The following is a 19,361-nucleotide window of genomic DNA, read 5'->3' on the forward strand; positions in this document are numbered from 1 at the left end:
ACATTCCCCCCATATATTCAATAAAGGTTTTCCAATCTTCTTTAAACATATGTTATTCTTGTTCTCTTATTCTATAACTTAGGTCTGCCTATTCCATCAGTTGTAAGTTGCCATTCTTCTTTAGTTGGGACCTTGCTCATTTTCCATTATAAATTATTTCCCAATACTCTTTTTACCCTTTTACAGGTCCACCACACATCTGATCTTTATTATTTGTCCTGCTTCTGTGGAGTCATCGCTGCCACTATGCCTGCTTTTCGGCAGGTTGGGGAAAAACAGCTTCCTCAAGAAGTCATTTTCATGGCCTGGTCCCCCAAGAGGGATTTGATCGCTCTTGCAAACAAAGTTGGAGAGGTAAGGTGGTCAAATGCACTACAGAGAGCAGTATGTAACAGTGGTAAACTTTTGAAAAGTCTTGAGTCTGGTCTCAAACGAGTTAGTTTAAAAAATAGTTCTGTGAATCCTTTATAACGTAACACAAGATGGAACCAGATTTGTCAGCTACATAAGATGGCAATTACCAAGCGATTGTCTTGCTGCTTTCTTATACCCTAACATGGCATCTACCTTATGGGGGCAAGAATCATATTATTTGTAAAAATAATATGTCATTAAAATATCTCCAGAGTTGTGAATAAAACTTTTTTTTTTTTTTTGCATTTTAAGATTTTAGTGGCATTTAATAAGTTATATGCTAGTCAAAGAAATTAATGGAAAACTCATGCATGGGAATTAATGGAAAACTCATGCATAGAACAGAAACACACACACACGAACAAACATTTTTGAAATTTAAGTCTGCTTTCAAATGGCAAGGGGGGCACATTTGTAGAAAACCCACCAGAAAATTTATATGATCTCTCAGTTGGTTGAAGAAAGTAAGTTTGTGATTAAAAGTTAGCATTTTGTTATCATAGTATTTGCTTCAAAACAGTTCTGGAAACAAACATTGGGAAGGGCATGCTAATTTCTACATTCTTCTTTTAAACAAGTAGCTAACACTACTTCATGTTTTAAAAAACAGGAGCAAGAAAAGCCTAATTGATTTTGTTACCCTCCCTTTCTCCTATGTACTCCCAATCCATTGTAAACCTAGATTTTTAAGAACAGTTTTTTAAAAATCTAATAAAAGCTATTGGACTGTCCCAGATAAAATCAGCTAGGATACATCAGGTCACATCTGACCGGGCAGTAGACAATTTCCTCTAGATTAGAGTATAAGCTTTTCTGTGTGTGTTTTTGGGGAAAAGGTAATTGCAAAAACCTTATGTCCAAATTGGGTTTCTTTTCTTTATTTAACTGCATTTTTTAAGCTGTTTCATAAGATCACAGCCTCCTTTTGTACTCTGCTTTCTCTGTAGAGAGGAAGTCTGAATGTTTCTACCGTTCTTCTCAATGCCTTTTTTAGGTTTTGCTTCATCGCCTTGCAAACTTCCAGCGATTGTGGAGTTTGCCACCAAGCGAAAGCACCGGGAAGGAAGTGACGGCCCTTGCGTGGAGGCCAGATGGCAAAAGTAATGTGCAACAAATAGTGTATAATAATAATACATTTTTATTTATACCCTGCCCTTCCCGGTTCAGAAAACCGGGCTCAGGGCGGCTAACAACAAATTTGAAACACTTAATTGATGCAACAAAAACAGCATAAAATACAGTATAAAACGTGAATAACAATAAATTCAAAATTCAAAATCAAATTGGGGGGGGGGGAATCCATCCAATAAACATTAGATGATCACCAGGGCTAGATTGGCTAAATTAGTCCTGTTTAGGCCAGCGAGGAGACCAGGGGAGAATTAGCTGTGGGATCCCAGAGTGGGTAATCTTCATAAAAATGGGGAGGGAAGGAAGGGGAATAAAAGATCAGGCAAAGTTCAAATTGAAAGCCAGGTGGAATAGCTCTGTCTTACAGGCCCTGCGGAAGGAAGTTAAATCCTGCACGCCCCTGGTCTCATGGGACAGAGCATTCCACCAGGTCGGATCCATCACTGAGAAGGCCCTGGCCCTGGTGGAGGATAATCTGAATTCCTTAGGGCCCGGGACCTCTAAACTATGATTATTCATAGTTGTTTAAATTTTAAATCGAAGGAACGTGTCATTCGTTCGCTCTCAAAAAGCTGACAATGCTAACCCTGAAAAGGGCAGTCCTTTGACAATACAGCTCAGTTTGGCGTATTGCCGACAGCAAGTGATGGTTTTGGTTTGCGCTCAACCATGGTTTGTGTGGCGATCACACAGGGTCCCCGGACTTTTCACCGTCTATTGATCCCTGTGCCATCACTTGATTTCTCCCTGCCACCACCCAGCCCCTACCTGGCACAATACTGAATCCAGTCAGGGTTAAATTGGAACATAAACTTCTGTTTATTTATCACAGTTTAACAAGCGTGTGGTTTCATAAACAGTATCAGTCAATTACAATCATGGAGTGCCTATCCAGACCTATAACTTCCGCTACCTGCTCTCACTCCCTCAACCACCTCTCAGATATTTACTTGTCTTCCTAGCCCCTAACTGTTCCTGACTCAGCTTACGTCGCTACCCTAACTCAACCTACCCACAGACTCTATCCCAATTCACTCCCACTCCAACCAACCACCCAACTCCCAACAAACTCTTCCTTCACCCATCCCAGAGCTGGTTTTATAGTCCCTCTGACTCCACCCCCTGGGTTCTGATTGGGTAACCTGTTTAACTATTTCACCTCCAGCACTCTCATATGGTAACGTCACAGTTTGCTTCAACCATGGTTTGTTATGTCCATTGCTTTTCATCACTGGCACGTACCGAAGAGGTGGTCTCTTGTGCATTGTGTATTTACCATTTCCCCATTCCTTCTGCAGTTTTGGCTTTTGCACTTGCGGATACTAAGCAAGTTATCTTGTGTGACGTGGAGAAACCAGAGAGCCTCCATTCTTTCTCAGTAGATGCTCCTATCACTTATATGCACTGGATGGAAGTTACAGAAGAAAGCAGGTAGGAGCGAGGCACAGAATGAGGACCAATCATCTGGCAACCTCTGGTGCAAATCGCTTTCAGTTGCCAAACGGGGAAACATTTGCAAATTTACAAAAATTGAGAGCTTTCTTTAGCTTTCTGGGAAGTTTGAACTTCCTCCCTATTCCGTTGCATTATGATTATGTGTACGACTACAGTGGTACCTCGGGTTACATACGCTTCAGGTTACAGATGCTTCAGGTTACAGACTCCGCTAACCCAGAAATATTACCTCAGGTTAAGAACTTTGCTTCAGGATAAGAACAGAAACCGTGCAGCGGCAGCAGGAGGCCCCATTAGCTAAAGTGGTGCTTCAGGTTAAGAACAGTTTCAGGTTAAGAACAGACCTCCAGAACGAATTAAGTTCTTAACCCGAGGTACCACTGTATTGGGTTTTAATATAAGTTACATTTAATACTGGTTGGTATCTGATGAACTTTTATTTCTGATCAGGATCTGATTTCTTTCCGCAGGGCCTGTAAGACAGAGTTGTTCCGCCTGGCCTTTGGCTTGGAGCCAATTTGATTCCCTCCCTCCCTCCCTTTCTTTTTTCTTTTCCTTCTCCTGCGATGAGGCTACATTTTAATATTTTAATGTTCCATTATTTTAATGTTGTTTTTTATTTTTGTTTTTAAGTTGTAATCATTCAACTTGTTTTTATTATTGCTTGTAAGCCGCTCTGAGCCCGGCCTTGGCTGGGGAGGGCGGGGTATAAATAAAAAATTATTATTATTAATTATTATTATTATTATTTGGAGCAGAACTCAATGAACTTTTAACTCCATTGATTTCAGTTGGTCTATTTTGAGTATGAATTAATTGGACATTATCCATTGTATTGATATAATTGTCACACGATTTGCAATATAAACAGCTGGGATTTTTAAATGAAGATCAGTCTCCATCTGTGCCTAAAAAAAAAAGTTCAGTAATATGTCCTATACTTAAAGGAAACCAAAATCCAATAACCTAGAAATGAAGGGACTGTGTTTAAAAAACCATAGAAGCACATCTGTGCCATGTGAAAGCTAACCAAGAGCAAGAGACACTGCCTATTGCATAACTGATGGCGCTTCCACATTTTTAAATTTAACTTAGCTTGATAACTCCTGTGAAAGAACTGTATTTAAATACTGTACAGCTATTTTTAGAAGAAAAGCCAGACATTTTAGAATATGGTATTACTTTCCATCTGACTTTCCAACCTGTCATTTTTTTGTTTTTTTGGGTCATTTTAGTTTTGGCGTAACCCAAAGAGTCTTTTTTATCTTCCCTTTCAGTGTCCTCACTTCCTTTTATAATGCGGAGGATGAGTCTAATCTTCTTCTTCCAAAACTACCAGCATTGCCAAAGAAGTAAGTGTTGAGCTTTCCAGCTCTGCTATTTGTGGGTTGGGGGGACTTTTCTGTTTAACAATTTAAAATACTCATTTAAGCAACTTTAAAATATCAGTGACTTCCCTTCTTCTCTTTCCATGGTTCCTTTTGCATATCACGAATCCCTGCATATTTTACACAAACTAAACCATTCAGTAGTCCATTATTAAATCTATCAAAATTTATTTACACTCTTGAAGTTATCTTAATGCTGCCAACGTTTTCAAGTGTATACAATTCCCCCCCCCATATAAACATTTTCCAATCTTCTTTAAACATGCATTCTTCTTGTTCTCTTATTCTATAAGCTGCTCATATTTCATCAGTTTAAGTGGCAATTCTTCTTTGGTTGGATCCTCGCTCGTTTTCCATTTTGGGGCTAATAAAACACGGGCCGCAGTAGTAGCATACATAAATAGCCTTTTTTGACACCTGGAATTTCCGTCTGAATTATCTCCAACTGAAAGGACTCAGGTTTGTCTGTTTTTTGAAAAGTACTTTAAAACGTTCCCCCCCATTCATTATGATTTCCCAATACTCTTTTACCCTTTTACAGGTCCACCACATAGGTTTTTGCAGGCCTTCTGAGTAGATCAGCGACTGAAGCTTATTTTTTATGTATAAATTTCATTTTCTGAAGTTGATCCTGAACGTTTTTACTCTGTTGGTTTCCATTGATAACATAAAGAGAACATGTGACTTGGTTGCCAGGCATCTTCTACTTCAGGCTTCCTCAATCTCCGCCTGCCAGATGTTTTTGGCCTACAACTCCCATGATCCCTAGCTAGCAGGACCAGTGGTCAGGGATGATGGGAATTGTAGTCTCAAAACATCTGGAGGGCCAAGGTTGAGAAAGCCTATTCTACTTCTTTATGCTAATGCTAAGAATGTCTACTCAAAAGTAAACACCATTGAGTTACATGAAGGTTGCTTCCAAAGTAAGGCCGCAATCCTCTGCACACTTATGAGAAGACATGTGTACTGTTGTGCTTCTATGGCCTACATGAATTTGTGATTCTTACTAAGAAGGTATCATTGAATGTGCTGACATTTTCCCTTTTTTTAAACATAGCTACAGTACCACTGCAAAAATTTTCAGGTGAGGCTCATTTTCTGGTTCTATCTTTTCGTTTTTAGTTATGAGGACGTAACATGGTTTGTTTTGTAACTGATATTTTAAAATATTACTTTGCAGTGAAGAAAAATCTGATGAGATTATGAAACTCATGGGAGATGTCAGGTAAATTAATTTTTTACTCTGATTTGGTTTATGTACAACCAGCAGCCTTGAATCAGTTGCTTGGGAATTCTAAGAAGCCAAAAACACACACAAACAACAAATCAGGGCAGTTTTGAAACATTCAGCCCATCATGCAAAATTTGGTTACAATCTCTTAAATTGTGTCCAAATGCATAGCAAACAAACAGCTTTCCAAATTATGTTGTTGATACTGAGAATGAAAGAAGTTCTGATTTCCTTTTTTTAAAAAGTTTTTATTTATACTTTTCAAATTTATACATTTCATTAATTTTACAATCATTTTAGCATTCCCCCTCTTCCCCCTCTTCTTGTGGTTCCTTAATTTATTTTTTAATATCTTCTGCATGTCCAAATTCATTTAATTGGCTCATTTAAGTATAAACTCTTATGAAACTTCAGGTGATAATAATTTATTATTTATACCCCGCACATCTGGCTGGGTTTCCCCAGCCACTCTCCCAATAGAATATTTAATAAAACACGATAAAACATCAAACATTAAAAACTCCCCTGAACAGGGCTGCCTTCAGACGTCTTCTAAAAGTCAAGATAGTTGTTTATTTCCTTGATATCTGATGGAGGGGTGTTCCACAGGGTGGGCGCCACCACCGAGAAGGCCCTCTGCCTGGTTCCCTGTAACCTCACTTCCCGCAGTGAGGGAACCGCCAGTAATCCTGCCAGTGTTTTTATCTGTTTGCAGTTCATCTGTAAATATTCAATAAACCCATTTCCATTATTTTATAAAAAAGTTTGTTATCTTGATTTCTTATTCTTCTGGTCAGTTTCGGCATTCCATAAGTTTCTGTATCCATTCTTACTTTGCTGGGACTTCTGCTTCTTTCCATTTGGGGGAGAGTAACATTCTTGCTGCTATAGTCACATACATGAATAAATTTCTATACAATTTCGGTAGTTCTGTCCCTATAAAGGTAAAGGGACCCCTGACCATTAGGTCCAGTCGTGGCCGACTCTGGGGTTGCGGCGCTCATCTCGCTTTATTGGCCGAGGGAGCTGGCGTACAGCTTCCGGGTCATGTGGCCAGCATGACTAAGCCGCTTCTGGCGAACCAGAGCAGCGAACGGAAACGCCGTTTACCTTCCTGCTGGAGCGGTACCTATTTATGTACTTGCACTTTGACATGCTTTTGAACTGCTAGGTTGGCAGGAGCAGGGACCAAGCAACGGGAGCTCACCCCGTGGCGGGGATTCGAACCACTGACCTTCTGATCGGCAAGTCCTAGGCTCTGTGGTTTAACCCACAGCGCCACCCGCGTCCCTAGTTCTGTCCCTATAAGAACCAAATAATTTGGGGGATTCTAGAAGAAATTTCTCATCTTGGTGCTCTCCAGTTTATGTTAATTCCCATCAACCGCAAGCCAACACAACAAAAGGTTAGGGAGAATGCAGTTACAGTCTAACAGCGACCAAAAGTTTGAGAAGAGTACTTTACTCAGTTGATCAGTGGAGGGCAGCATTTATTTGTTTTGGCTCTGGTGTGTTCCTGCAGTTGGGAACGAAAATATGAAAATATTAGAAGGGGCCTTCGGATCTGAATCTTTGCCTGTTGCACTTTTGCTCTCTTCCCGTCTTGCAAATCCCGCAAGCTGTAGCAGCGTGCACTGACTTAAATGGCTTTAAAAAAGAGTAAGACAAATTAGCTGAGGGGAAATCCATCAAGGGCTCCTGAGCACAAGAGCTAAACTCTCCGACTCCTCAGGTACAGAGGCGGTAAATGTCTTAATATCACTTTCTGGGGGATAAGAAGTGGGAGAACCATGCAGGCAACTTTGGTTTTTAAACAGTAAGTTGCCTTATATGTCTCTCCGTCTCAACCTGAGTAAAAGGCACACTAATAGGACATGTCATTTTAGTGGGTGAAACTTAATTTTTGCAAATTTCTTCAGTCTTAAAAATATGTTTTGAGTGTAAGGAATTCGAATCTGTTATAATTTTTGCAAGTGGACAACATTTAGCTTTGGCTTTCGGAAAACCAAAGAATTGTAATTTTACATTCTGAAAACGTCAGGTAATGCTTAATAATAATAGTATTTTTACGAAGGCTGTTGTATAAATATTTTACACAGATAAACAGGCAGGTGGGATTGCTAATGTATAAGGGTGCTTCTTAATTTCCATGCCCTGATTATCTCTCTCTTTTAAACTTTAGGCTGAATGCTCTGGTTCTTGGGGGCAATGCTGGGTTTATTGAGATCTACGCTTATGGGATGTACAAGATAGCTACAGTAACGGGGGTGAGTAGGTCTTGCAATTCCCACCACACTTCTGCAGAGTGTGGTTCCACAGCTTCCCAGTAGATCTTCTTAGATAAATCTCACTTCTGAATGTTAAAAATCAGTCTTCTAAAGATGGAAGGAGAGAGTTGGCTCCTGAAAAATTGAACCGGCGAGCTTCTGCAGGCAAAGTAGATCAGCTGCCGCTGAGCCACAACCTCCCTGAGAGCCTGTGTGGTGTAGTGGTTAAGAGCGGTGGACTCGTAATCTGGTGAACTTGGTTCGCTTCCTGGCTCCTCCACATGCAGCTGCTGGGTGACCTTGGGCTAGTCACACTTCTCTGAAGTCTCTCAGCCCCACTCACTTCACAGAGAGTTTGGTGTGGGGAAGGAAGGGAAAGGAGAATGTTAGTCACTTTGAGACTCATTAAAGGGAGTGAAAGGCGGGATATCAAACCCAAACTCCTCCTCCTCCTCCCCTGCACAAGACTGACAAGAATATAACTTCTTTTCTTTTTACTGCATCCTTATACTGGAAAAAAGCTATATTTGTAGTGCTATCATGCAACATTTAAAGACGCCTCTCCACCGCACATACTTGACCGCTCTAAAGATATGAAATTCCCTCCCCAAAGTTATTTCTTCCTCCTAGGCTCCCACATCCCTACATGCACACATGGCAAAAGAAAACATGTCAACCCTAATCAAAACGTACTGCACTGTACAATTAAGACAAGCTTCTTTAATGGTGAATAAAAAAGTACAGTGGTACCTCAGGTTAAGTATTTAATTCATTCCGGAGGTCCGTTCTTAACCTGAAACTGTTCTTAACCTGAAGCACCATTTTAGCTAATGGGGCCTCCTGCTGCTGCCGCGCCGCCAGAGCATGATTTCTGTTCTCATCCTGAAGCAAAGTTCTTAACCTGAAGCACTATTTCTGGGTTAGCGGAGTCTGTAACCTGAAGCGTATGTAACCTGAGGTACCACTGTGCAGTGGTACCTCAGGTTAAGAACTTAATTCGTTCCGGAGGTCCATTCTTAACCTGAAACTGTTCTTAACCTGAAGCACCACTTTAGCTAATGGGGCCTCCTGCTGCTGCCGCGCCGCCAGAGCATGATTTCTGTTCTCATCCTGAAGCAAAGTTCTTAACCCGAGGTACTATTTCTGGGTTAGCGGTGTGTGTAACCTGAAGCATATGTAACCTGAGGTACCACTGTACACCTTTTTTTTTGCTCTCAGTGAGGTGTAATAGTATTTTAAACCGATTTTAGCAAATGCACACGGGCTGCAATCCTTTGGACTCAGAGATGTGCTTTTGAAAGTGGGGAGGAAAAGAACTATACAGTTTTATTTCCCCCCCCCCCAAAAAAATTATTCATTTTATAACACAAATAAAAAACACAAACAGAAAAGACAAACAATACAAACAAATTCTTGTCATATCCTTATTTTTCTAAACATTGTTAAGTGGGCTTCCCCAAGCCCCACCTATCTGATTTTCTTTTTACAAGAACTATACAGTTTTAATTGTATGAAACGTGATTTGTTCCTCAATACTAAGAAAATGAGGTGTATAACCTTTGCATCGTTCTCTTGTAGGTGACTGGTTCTTGCCTCGCTTTGTGCTTATCAAGTGACTTGAAATCCCTGTCGGTTATTACAAAAGTAGAAGTTTCTCCAGAAAGTGAGCCGGAAATAACATACTTCCAAGTGAGTAAAACTGCAGAAATACTTAGCAGCAATGTTTTGCTCTGGGTTATTTTTTGGGGTAAATCATCCTTGTCAGTTCCATTCTATAGTGGATGTATTCGGAATGTTTCTGAGCAACTGTGTTGAAATTTGGCTTGCTGGGATGGCATTTTATAAGTTTCAGCGGCGTAATATAAAAAACACAAAGTGAGACATTAAGGAAATCCAAAGGGAAAATATGAAGAACAGAGGTTCTGACGAACGGATTATTAAAAACACGTGAGGTAAACGTGGAAGTCTTTTTTTAAAAAAACCACTTTGTTTAAGGTAGATAAGGACAAGATGAAATTATCCAATTGAATATAAATATAGATGGGAAATGGCTATGTATTGTGAGTACTTATCTACTTCTAAAAAATTTCACCTATGATCTTTTTCTTTTACTTCTTTATTTTGTCTTTGTTCTTTTTTTCTTTTTTCTGATATCTTATCTTTCATTTCACTGGTTTATTGTGAATAGCATTTTATAGAGGTATAAATAACCGTAAATATGAAAAGAGACAAAATATTGTCTAATTTTTCCCCCTTGGTTAGATGTATTTTCATTTTCTTTTGTTGTGAATATGTATGTTTTCTAATTTGTATTTAATAAAAATATTTAAAAATTATTTAAAAATTAAATAAAATATAAGTTTCAGCGGCATTCCTTCCCCATCAAAAATAAAAGGCCGTACCTTCTAATCTTTTCTTAGAGGAAAACCTTGCACATTTTCACCTTTTGCTGGAAAATGGGACTAATTTAATTCCTGCCCTTATCTGGGCAAGCATAGTCTAACTTCTGTTGTCTATGATCTGATAAACTCTAGGTTAGATTACTGGAACGCATTATATGTGGGGCTGCTCAAAAAAAACCCTGGTGGTGTAATTTCCTCTGGCTATAATTTTATTCTCTTCCTGCTATAGTTGGACACCAGTTTGCTCTCAACCTATTTACCAGAAGTGACCCGAATGGCTAGAAAATTCACACACATTTCAACTCTCTTGCAGGTACTGTATTAAAATTCTCTGGCCCATTTTGCAGTCCCAATGGATTAAATCCACTTGGTTTAACTTGTCTAGATTAAATTGATCCATCTTTGAGAAAACAGATTGAGATTGAATCCTGACAAGACAGAAGTACTGTTTTGGGGGGGACAGGAGGCAGGCAGGTGTGGAGGATTCCCTGATCCTGAATGGGGTAACTGTGCCCCTGAAGGACCAGGTGTGCAGCCTGGGAGTCATTTTGGACTCACAGCTGTCCATGGAGGCGCAGGTCAAATCCATGACCAGGGCAGCTGTTTACCAGCTCCATCTGGTACGCCGGCTGAGACCCTACCTGCCCACAGACTGTCTTGCCAGAGTGGTGCATGCTCTGGTTATCTCCCGCTTGGACTACTGCAATGTGCTCTACGTGGGGCTACCTTTGAAGGTGACCCGGAAACTACAACTAATCCAGAATGCGGCAGCCAGACTGGTGACTGGGAGCGGCCGCCGAGACCATATAACACCGGTCTTGAAAGACCTACATTGGCTCCCAGTACGTTTCCGAGCACAATTCAAAGTGTTGGTGCTGACCTTTAAAGCCCTAAACAGCCTCGGTCCAGTATACCTGAAGGAGTGTCTCCACCTCCATCGTTCTGCCCGAACACTGAGGTCCAGCACCGAGGGCCTTCTGGCGGTTCCCTCACTGCGAGAAGCCAAGTTACAGGGAACCAGGCAGAGGGCCTTCTTGGTAGTGGCGCCCTTCCTGTGGAACGCCCTCCCACCAGATGTCAAAGAAAACCAACAACTACCAGACTTATATAAGACATCTGAAGGCAGCCCTGTTTAGGGAAGCTTTTAATGTTTGATGTAGTACAGTATTTTAATCTTTGGTTGGAAGCCGCCCAGAGTGGCTGGAGAAGCCCAGCCAGATGGGTGGGGTATAAATAATAAATTATTATTATTATTATTATTATTAAAATTAGACTGTTATCCTAAGGATAAGTTTCCTTGAACTACTTCCAAGTAAATGTAGTGAGGATCAGGCTGCCAATGTGTTTTAATTCTGTTTTAACTTAATCTAGGATCGGAGGAAAGAAGGAATTTTTAAAAATATGATTAACATTGGTTGTACGCAGTTTTAAAATGCATTTATCTGGTTTTGATAGTGATGGTACTGTGTAATTTGAAAATATTGTAATGAAAACCATGCATTACGGTTGGTTGGTTGGTTGGTTGGTTGGTTGAATTTAATTATTACGGCAGATTTCTTTCTGCAAAATTGCATTTGTTTCCAATACTATAGAAAAAGGTAGGCATTTCTGTCCTTTCTCTGTTTGTAAACAGTATATAAAGCTGTCGCTGACATGTATGTGTGAAGCTTGGGAAGAAATACTGATGCAGATGGATTCACGGCTAACCAAATTTGTGCAGGTATTGTGAAAACTCTTCCAATTTAGGTGATCGTTATTTTAATACTGCTTCTCGTAATATTTTTCCCATGTGAAGAATAGGAACAGGTTATTGTCACAGTTGCAGATGCTCTGTTCAAGACTAGGTAGTCCACTTATAATGACACTGTGCCCCCATGCCTGGCCTAGAGGGTGAGGAATTTTTTTATGTTTGATATTTTATTGTGTTTTTAATTTTCTGTTGGGAGCCCCCCAGAGTGGCTGGGGAGACCTGGCCAGATGGGCAGGGGATAAGCAATAAATTATTATTATTATTATATATGGATAATTAAATAATACAGTGGTACCTCGGGTTACATACGCTTCAGGTTACAGACTCCACTAACCCAGAAATATTACCTCGGGTTAAGAACTTTGCTTCAGGATGAGAACAGAAATCGTGCTCCGGCGGCGTGGCAGCAGCAGGAGGCCCCATTAGCTAAAGTGGTGCTTCAGGTTAAGACGAGTTTCAGGTTAAGAACGGACCTCCGGAACGAATTAAGTACTTAACCCGAGGTACCACTGTAATAATAATCTTTATTGTAGTTGAACGACCCATAAAATGGATTCAGAATAAAACACAGATTCGTATAGGCATACCTTGGGTTGCAGACGCTTCAGGTTGTGTTTTTTTGGGTTACGGACCCGCCGAAACCCGGAAGTACTGGAACAGGTTACTTCCAGGTTTCGGGAGTCGCGCATGTGTAGAAGTGCTAAATCGCGCTTTGTGCATGTGCAGAAGCGCCAAATCGCAACCCACGCATGCACAGATGCAACGCTGTGGGTTGCGAACATGCATCCCGCATGGATCACATTCGCAACCCGAGCGTCCACTGTATAGACAACCCCCCAGGGAAGGAAGACCAAAGCGTTATTTGTTGAGTCATGGGTATGTTGATCTTTGATTCGTATAACTACTGAAAGAAACTTTGCCACGGCCACTGTGATATTATTGGACTTGTCATCCAGAAGATCTTTGGTATAGTAGGCTTCAGATAGACCCGGCTGATTTGCCAATAGTGGTTGAATCAATAGTTCCCTAGCTTGATCATATTGTCCACAATGCAATAAAATATGCCTCATGCAGTCGACATCCTGAGAGCATACACAGATCCTATTTTGATAAGGGATGCCTCTCAGTCTGCTATCCAACACTTCTGATGGGAATACATTTAATCTGGCCTTGGAGAAAAGACACCGATATGTTGGTACAGACAAATTTCTAAGATATGCAGGTGTCTGAAAATTGAACCCATAGTGAATTCCTCCTGCTAAAGGGCCACAGATGACATGAGACTGAGATCGGAGATCACTGTGTGATATGTCTCAGAGCCTTTGCCTCAGCGATTCAAGGGCGGTATCGTAGCCCAGATGGTACAGGAGAGAAGGTGGCATACCAATCGAAGTTGCTTCCCACCCCCTTTTTTAATTAAATTTTTATTGCAAATTTTATTTACAATATAACATAAGCCCCCCACCCCCCAATACATAAATCCATCCTGATTAAACACGAACATAACAAACAATAAGCATAACATACAACAATACAAACAACTAAATAAAAGACTTCCTTTATCCAGTATCTGGCCTCCTTATTTACTTCTTATAGGCTGTTTCGTTTATGAATAATTATTAAGATTTTTCTAATTATAACTTAAATATCCACAAATACGCCTGCAGACATGAATCAAAACAAGTCCAGGTATGAATTTTAGGGCACTGTTTTGTGAAGTATTCTCTGCATTTCCCCCATGCTTTTTGAAATTCTTGTCTAGTGTGATCTCTAATTCCTCTGTTAATCTAGCCAGTTCAATATACTCTAGCAGTTTGTCTTGCCATTCATTTTTTGTGAAAAAGGAATCGCAGTTGCTTTTCTAACCATAATTTTCATCCATGAGCTGGTAAACTCCTCGTTGTTTAGGTATGGAAGTAACCCCTTCCCTAGGCCAAAGACTGATAAATCCTCTCCTCCTCCAGGAGGGGAGGGATTGTGAGCGGGAACAGTTTCCCGCGTTATGCAGGGGACCTTGCTATGGACCTGTGATTGGTCGCCCTGGTTGCCTAGGGGGCCTGGTAGGAGTTTTTTCCAATTGGCAAATTGGCACTGGCCTTTTGGTTTTTTCCGCCTATCTCATAGCAATCGTCACAACTTTCTTGGTATTTGGCGGTTAGGCATTGGAATGTGTTGTTGGTGTATGGAAAGGCTAGGTGTGGCCATCGCCTACCCCTTCACTTATGGGTATTCCGTTAAAGGAATCCGGCGGTCGTGGATCCTGTCCGATGCCCTGTGTGGCGGGGGGGCATGGCACGACCCCCGGTGACATCAGGGGAGAGCTTATAGTTGTATTTGCATCAACAGGCTCCCCCTACTGGTGGTTAACCCTCATCAGGCTCACCCCTCTCTGAGTGGGTGGAGTCAAAATTTGCGGTTGTCCAATGCCTAAGCCAATACCTCTCACATGCTGTAATCAATAAAGTTGTGGCCTTTTCTAGCCCATTAACCTAATATACTGTGTCCATGTATCTTTATTATTTCCAAGCGGGTAACGGGTCCTTGAATCACAATTAAGTGTGTTTGTATTGCCACCTTCAATCTGCAGGAAAAGAACACAACGACGTCCGTTCAAGACGAATTTATGCAGTTGCTTTTGTGGGGCAAAGCAAGGTACTGCGCAGGAAGTTGTTTTTCATCAGAGTTGTGTACTGCGTTGCGCTCACAAGCAAAGTGAAATTTGTGTGTGGTGTTATTTTCCCAATACAGCCTTGAACTTCAGGCGTTGCTTATGAATCAGCTCACAGTAAAGGTATACTAGTGCACATGTTAAAATACTGTTACTGCCTTTTGATTGACCTACAGTGCTAAAAACAAAGTCTCTTCCAACAGGGCTTAAAAAAACTTGGCCAGTCCATGGAATCCTCTTATTCCAGTATTCAGAAGCTTGTCATAAGTCACTTGCAAAGGTAACATCTCATGCTGCGTTTAGAGGGACGCAAATAAAAATAGGAACTTATGGAACAGAGAAAACTTATTTGATGCTTAAGTCAGTTGAAATACCACCGCCACCTTCCCGTTCCACGGAAGAAAAATCACTAAAATACTTCTCATTTATGCAAGGAAATCCTAGCTTGGGCTGAGTATGAGTGATAACCAACATTAGCCATTTTCAGAGTAGACCCCTTCAAATCAGTGGATTTTTTGATTTCATTGAGTCTACATGAAGTGTTATTAACACTCATATATCACACTGTACAAGTAACAACGTAGTTACGCAGAACTTGAGCTTACTTATTTTTTTAGCTTTTACCCCAGCAAAGCATAACTCTGTGGAGCTGCCAAGTTAGCTGACAGCATAATAAAGCAACATTAAAATTAAAAGCAGTATGAAACCAAACATCTCTCTCTCTTTCTTTCTTTCTTTCTTTCTTTCTTATTTATTTATTTTATTGGGTTTTATAAACAACACTGCTATACAAATAAGTATACCAAGTTTTCTCATGTCAGGAGGAAGTGTGGACCAAACATCATATATAAACTATAAATCACTTGTATTTTGCTTGGTTTCCTTCAGTCTGTCAAATATTCCAGATTATTATTCTTTAATAATGATGCAATGTTGAGTGTGATGGCAGCTCCTTCACTGAAATGTTTTTTGCTGCCTTGCTTTTATAGCGGCTCTGAGGCTTTGCTTTACCATCTCAGTGAACTGAAAGGAATGGCATTGTGGAAACAAAAATATGAGTCTCTTGGACTGGATGCAACAGGAATCGAAGGTACATATTATTAGCTTTCTGGCTAGCGTGTTGATCGTCAACTCAGCTGATGTTAAATAACTGTTCTCTCTTTACAGAAGCTATTACTGCGGTGGGCTCCTTCATCCTTAAAGCAAATGAGTTGCTTCAGTACGTATTCATCTAGCTTGTCGGATGCAAAGCATTTTTAGACTTTGGTTTCCTGTTGAAATGTTGGGAGCAAAAGTTTGTTGTTGTCCAAAATACAACTTAGTCTGTACAACTTAGTCATCACCTTTCTGTGATGATCCTGACCAATATTTTGCTGTAAATATTACTGATAGTGCATAAGCAGCACTTTGCCTTTTCAGAAGCACTATATCATACTTGTATTTAAGCACTTGCCTGCTAGCCAGAAGATGCAAAAAGGGACCTTATAATTGTTGCGTAAAAATGAAGATTTCAGCAAGAAGTCTGCTAGAAGAGGGAAAGACCCCTCCCCTCCTACTCCTCTCCCTATAGAAGTACAGTGGTACCTCGGGTTACATACGCTTCAGGTTACAGCCTCTGCTAATCCAGAAATAGTGCTTCAGGTTAAGAACTTTGCTTCAGGATGAGAACAGAAATCATGCTCCGGCGGCAGCGGGAGGCCCCATTGGCTAAAGTGGTGCTTCAGGTTAAGAACAGTTTCAGGTTAAGAACGGACCTCTGGAACGAATTAAGTACTTAACCCGAGGTACCACTGTAGAACAGACTAGCGAAAAGGTTGCAAGCTAGTAACGTCTGATGAACATACAGTGGTACCTCGGTTTAAGTACTTAATTCGTTCCAGAGGTCCGTACTTAACCTGAAACTGTTCTTAACCTGAAGACCACTTTAGCCAATGGGGCCTCCCTCTGCTGCTGCGCTGCCGGAGCATGATTTATGTTCTCATCCTGAAGCAAAGTTCTTAACCTGAAGCACTATTTCTGGGTTAGCAGAGGCTGTAACCTGAAGCGTATGTAACCCGAGGTACCACTGTATTTATAAGGTTGCATTATATTAATGATATTGCAATGATGACGTACCTTTCAGCGTGTGGAACTGCTCGCATGGAAGGAAATTGTAACGAGGGAGGTGGGCTTTAGAAACACCTTTCAGTCTGGGTAGCATTTGGAATAGGTTTTAATGCCCTTTCTATTCTTTCTCTCTACAGAGTTATAGACAGCAGTATGAAGAACTTCAAAGCTTTTTTCCGGTGGCTATACGTAGGTGAGGAAAAATTAGTGCTAATGATATAAACCAGGGTTCGATTTCATGAAGCGTAACTGAAAAATGGAAACCTACGCACATGAAGGGATAGGGCTGAATCTTATTAGTTTATTAGCCACCAGGGAGCATGGTTAATTCTGCCGTAATAGGTTGGGTAAGGGGACGCGGGTGGCGCTGTGGTCTAAACCACTGAGCCTCTTGGGTTTGCTGATTGGAAGGTTGGCGGTTCGAATCTCCACATTGCTCTGTCCCAGCCCCTGCCAACCTAGCAGTTTGAAAGCACGCCAGTGCAAGTAGATAAATAGGTACCACTGTGGTGGGAAGATAAACAGCATTTCCATGCGCTCTGACTTCCATCATGGTGTCCTGTTGCACCAGAAGTGGTTTAGTCATGCTGGCCACATGACTCGGAAAGCTTTCTGTGGACAAACGCCGGCTCCCTCGGCCTGAAAGCAAGATGAGCGCCACAACCCCATAGTTGCCTTTAACTGGACTTCACCGTCCAGGGGTCCTTTACTAGGCGACTCCACATAGACAAGTTTTTTCTCCTCAGAAATGAAAGGACACCATGATGGAAGTCAGAGCGCATGGAAATGCTGTTTATCTTCCCGCCACAGTGGTACCTATTTATCTACTTGCACTGGCGTGCTTTCAAACTGCTAGGTTGGCAGGGGCTGGGACAGAGCAACGTGGAGATTCGAACTGCCAACCTTCCGATCGGCAACCTATTTAAAAGGTAAATAGGAGTCCATGTGGAGTCGCCTAGTTCCCACCAACAGGGACATCATGAAATAGGAAATGCCATTCATTTCCTTTCTGAAGACAGCTTAGGCCTGTGGAGGGGAAGCCATGGTCTCCCAGTGTTTCCTTCCCACACCCAGAAGGGCTGGGTTTTCAAGACGGACAAGGGGAATGGAGAAGGGGGGGGCAGAATGGTTTTAAGTTTTCCACTTGGACAACTTTAGGGGAGAGCAAGTTACTGTCCATCTCCTCCTCCCAGAGCAATGTTGATAGGCCTTTTGAGTTTTAAATATTGTCCCTGAGCAGGTAGTCCTTCGTATTTTACACAAAGAGATACAGGAAAAAATAACCATGGCATGTTGTTTTTGCTGCCGTTGTGGCATTTTCAAGCGGGTATACAGTGGTACCTCGGGTTACATACGCTTCAGGTTACATACGCTTCAGGTTACACACTCCACTAACCTAGAAATAGTGCTTCAGGTTAAGAACTTTGCTTCAGGATAAGAACAGAAATCATGCTCCGGCGGCATGACAGCAGCGGGAGGCCCCATTAGCTAAAGTGGTGCTTCAGGTTAAGAACAGTTTCAGGTTAAGTATGGACCTCTGGAACGAATTAAGTACTTAACCCGAGGTACCACTGTAATTACTATGTTTTATCATTGCTGTATTTTGGTGAAATCTTCTCTTTTGGAAGCGAGGGCAGTGGAATGGAAATTATTGCACTGTCGAGGTAATCTCTCCCTTTTTTTAATTTTCCAGCCATGCTGAGGATGTCAGAAGATCATGTCCCTCCAGAGCTGAACAAGGTAGTATTTCTGTGCTCTGTCATGTATGTTCCATTTCCTAAATGTATTTAAAGGCAATATCATAACACCCTATCAAATTAGAATGTACAACAACGACAAAAAAGGCAATCCAGTGATATCTAGCCCCCTTAACTAAATTAAATATGGACAAAGAATGAAATTGACATGGTTGCTCACAGAGTATTATTGACATTTTAATGTTAATTAGGGTTGTGTTTTCTTGTTTGATCTGCTACTGTATAATTATTTTATATTCAGTAATTTTCATGTTCTTTTAAAGAGAAAGGTTTTAATTTTGATGCTCCTGCTTGCAGAATTTTGGCAGCTGATTTTTAAAATGTGAATTCAGAGTTTTCTCTCTTGTTTCTCAAAGATGACTCAGAAAGATATTACTTTTGTTGCTGATTTTCTTACTGAACATTTCAATGAGGTAAGTTTTTTTAATTTGACTAGCTACTGTGAGTGAATTATTACATTTGCACATGATCTAGCTGACTTGGAGTTTTTGTTCTTTGAAGTGAAAGCAAACAGATACATCTGTTCAGGTCAGCAAAGTAGATCTGAATTTAGAAAACAGATTTCTTCTCATACATTTGAAGGGAGAAAGAAATGTGCATTTGGGTTATTGTGATTTATTTATAAACCACCCTTCCTCCAAAAATCTCAGGGTGGTCTATAACACTATATAAACATAACTGTGAAACATCTTAAAACAAAATAAAACTTGATAGTAATACAAATTAATGACAGAGAACATTTCAGACTCAAAACAGGTAAAACTATAGTGGTTCAGCTTTCCCCACAGCTTGA

At 40.8% G+C, this 19,361-nt stretch overlaps 1 protein-coding gene across 1 annotated transcript in view; it reads left to right on the top strand.

Moving 5' to 3' along the window:
- Nucleotides 1-223: 223 nt before the first annotated feature.
- The window catches only part of ANAPC4 (anaphase promoting complex subunit 4), a 36,421-nt gene continuing 17,283 nt past the window's right edge, over nt 224-19,361 (top strand). Inside the window, exons 1-18 of the mRNA XM_083630363.1 lie at nt 224-354; nt 1,409-1,514; nt 2,844-2,976; nt 4,278-4,352; nt 5,446-5,472; nt 5,569-5,613; nt 7,801-7,885; nt 9,464-9,574; nt 10,517-10,600; nt 11,921-12,007; nt 14,625-14,689; nt 14,786-14,828; nt 14,909-14,985; nt 15,695-15,795; nt 15,873-15,924; nt 16,949-17,004; nt 18,505-18,551; nt 18,925-18,981. Of these exons, the coding sequence (XP_083486489.1) occupies nt 247-354; nt 1,409-1,514; nt 2,844-2,976; nt 4,278-4,352; nt 5,446-5,472; nt 5,569-5,613; nt 7,801-7,885; nt 9,464-9,574; nt 10,517-10,600; nt 11,921-12,007; nt 14,625-14,689; nt 14,786-14,828; nt 14,909-14,985; nt 15,695-15,795; nt 15,873-15,924; nt 16,949-17,004; nt 18,505-18,551; nt 18,925-18,981 (1,359 nt within the window). The 5' untranslated portion in view covers nt 224-246. The remainder of the gene's footprint in view (nt 355-1,408; nt 1,515-2,843; nt 2,977-4,277; nt 4,353-5,445; nt 5,473-5,568; nt 5,614-7,800; nt 7,886-9,463; nt 9,575-10,516; nt 10,601-11,920; nt 12,008-14,624; nt 14,690-14,785; nt 14,829-14,908; nt 14,986-15,694; nt 15,796-15,872; nt 15,925-16,948; nt 17,005-18,504; nt 18,552-18,924; nt 18,982-19,361) is intronic.

Source organism: Podarcis filfolensis, assembly GCF_964270895.1.
Source record: "Podarcis filfolensis genome assembly, chromosome: 9".
In the NCBI taxonomy this organism is placed as follows: Eukaryota; Metazoa; Chordata; class Lepidosauria; order Squamata; family Lacertidae; genus Podarcis; species Podarcis filfolensis.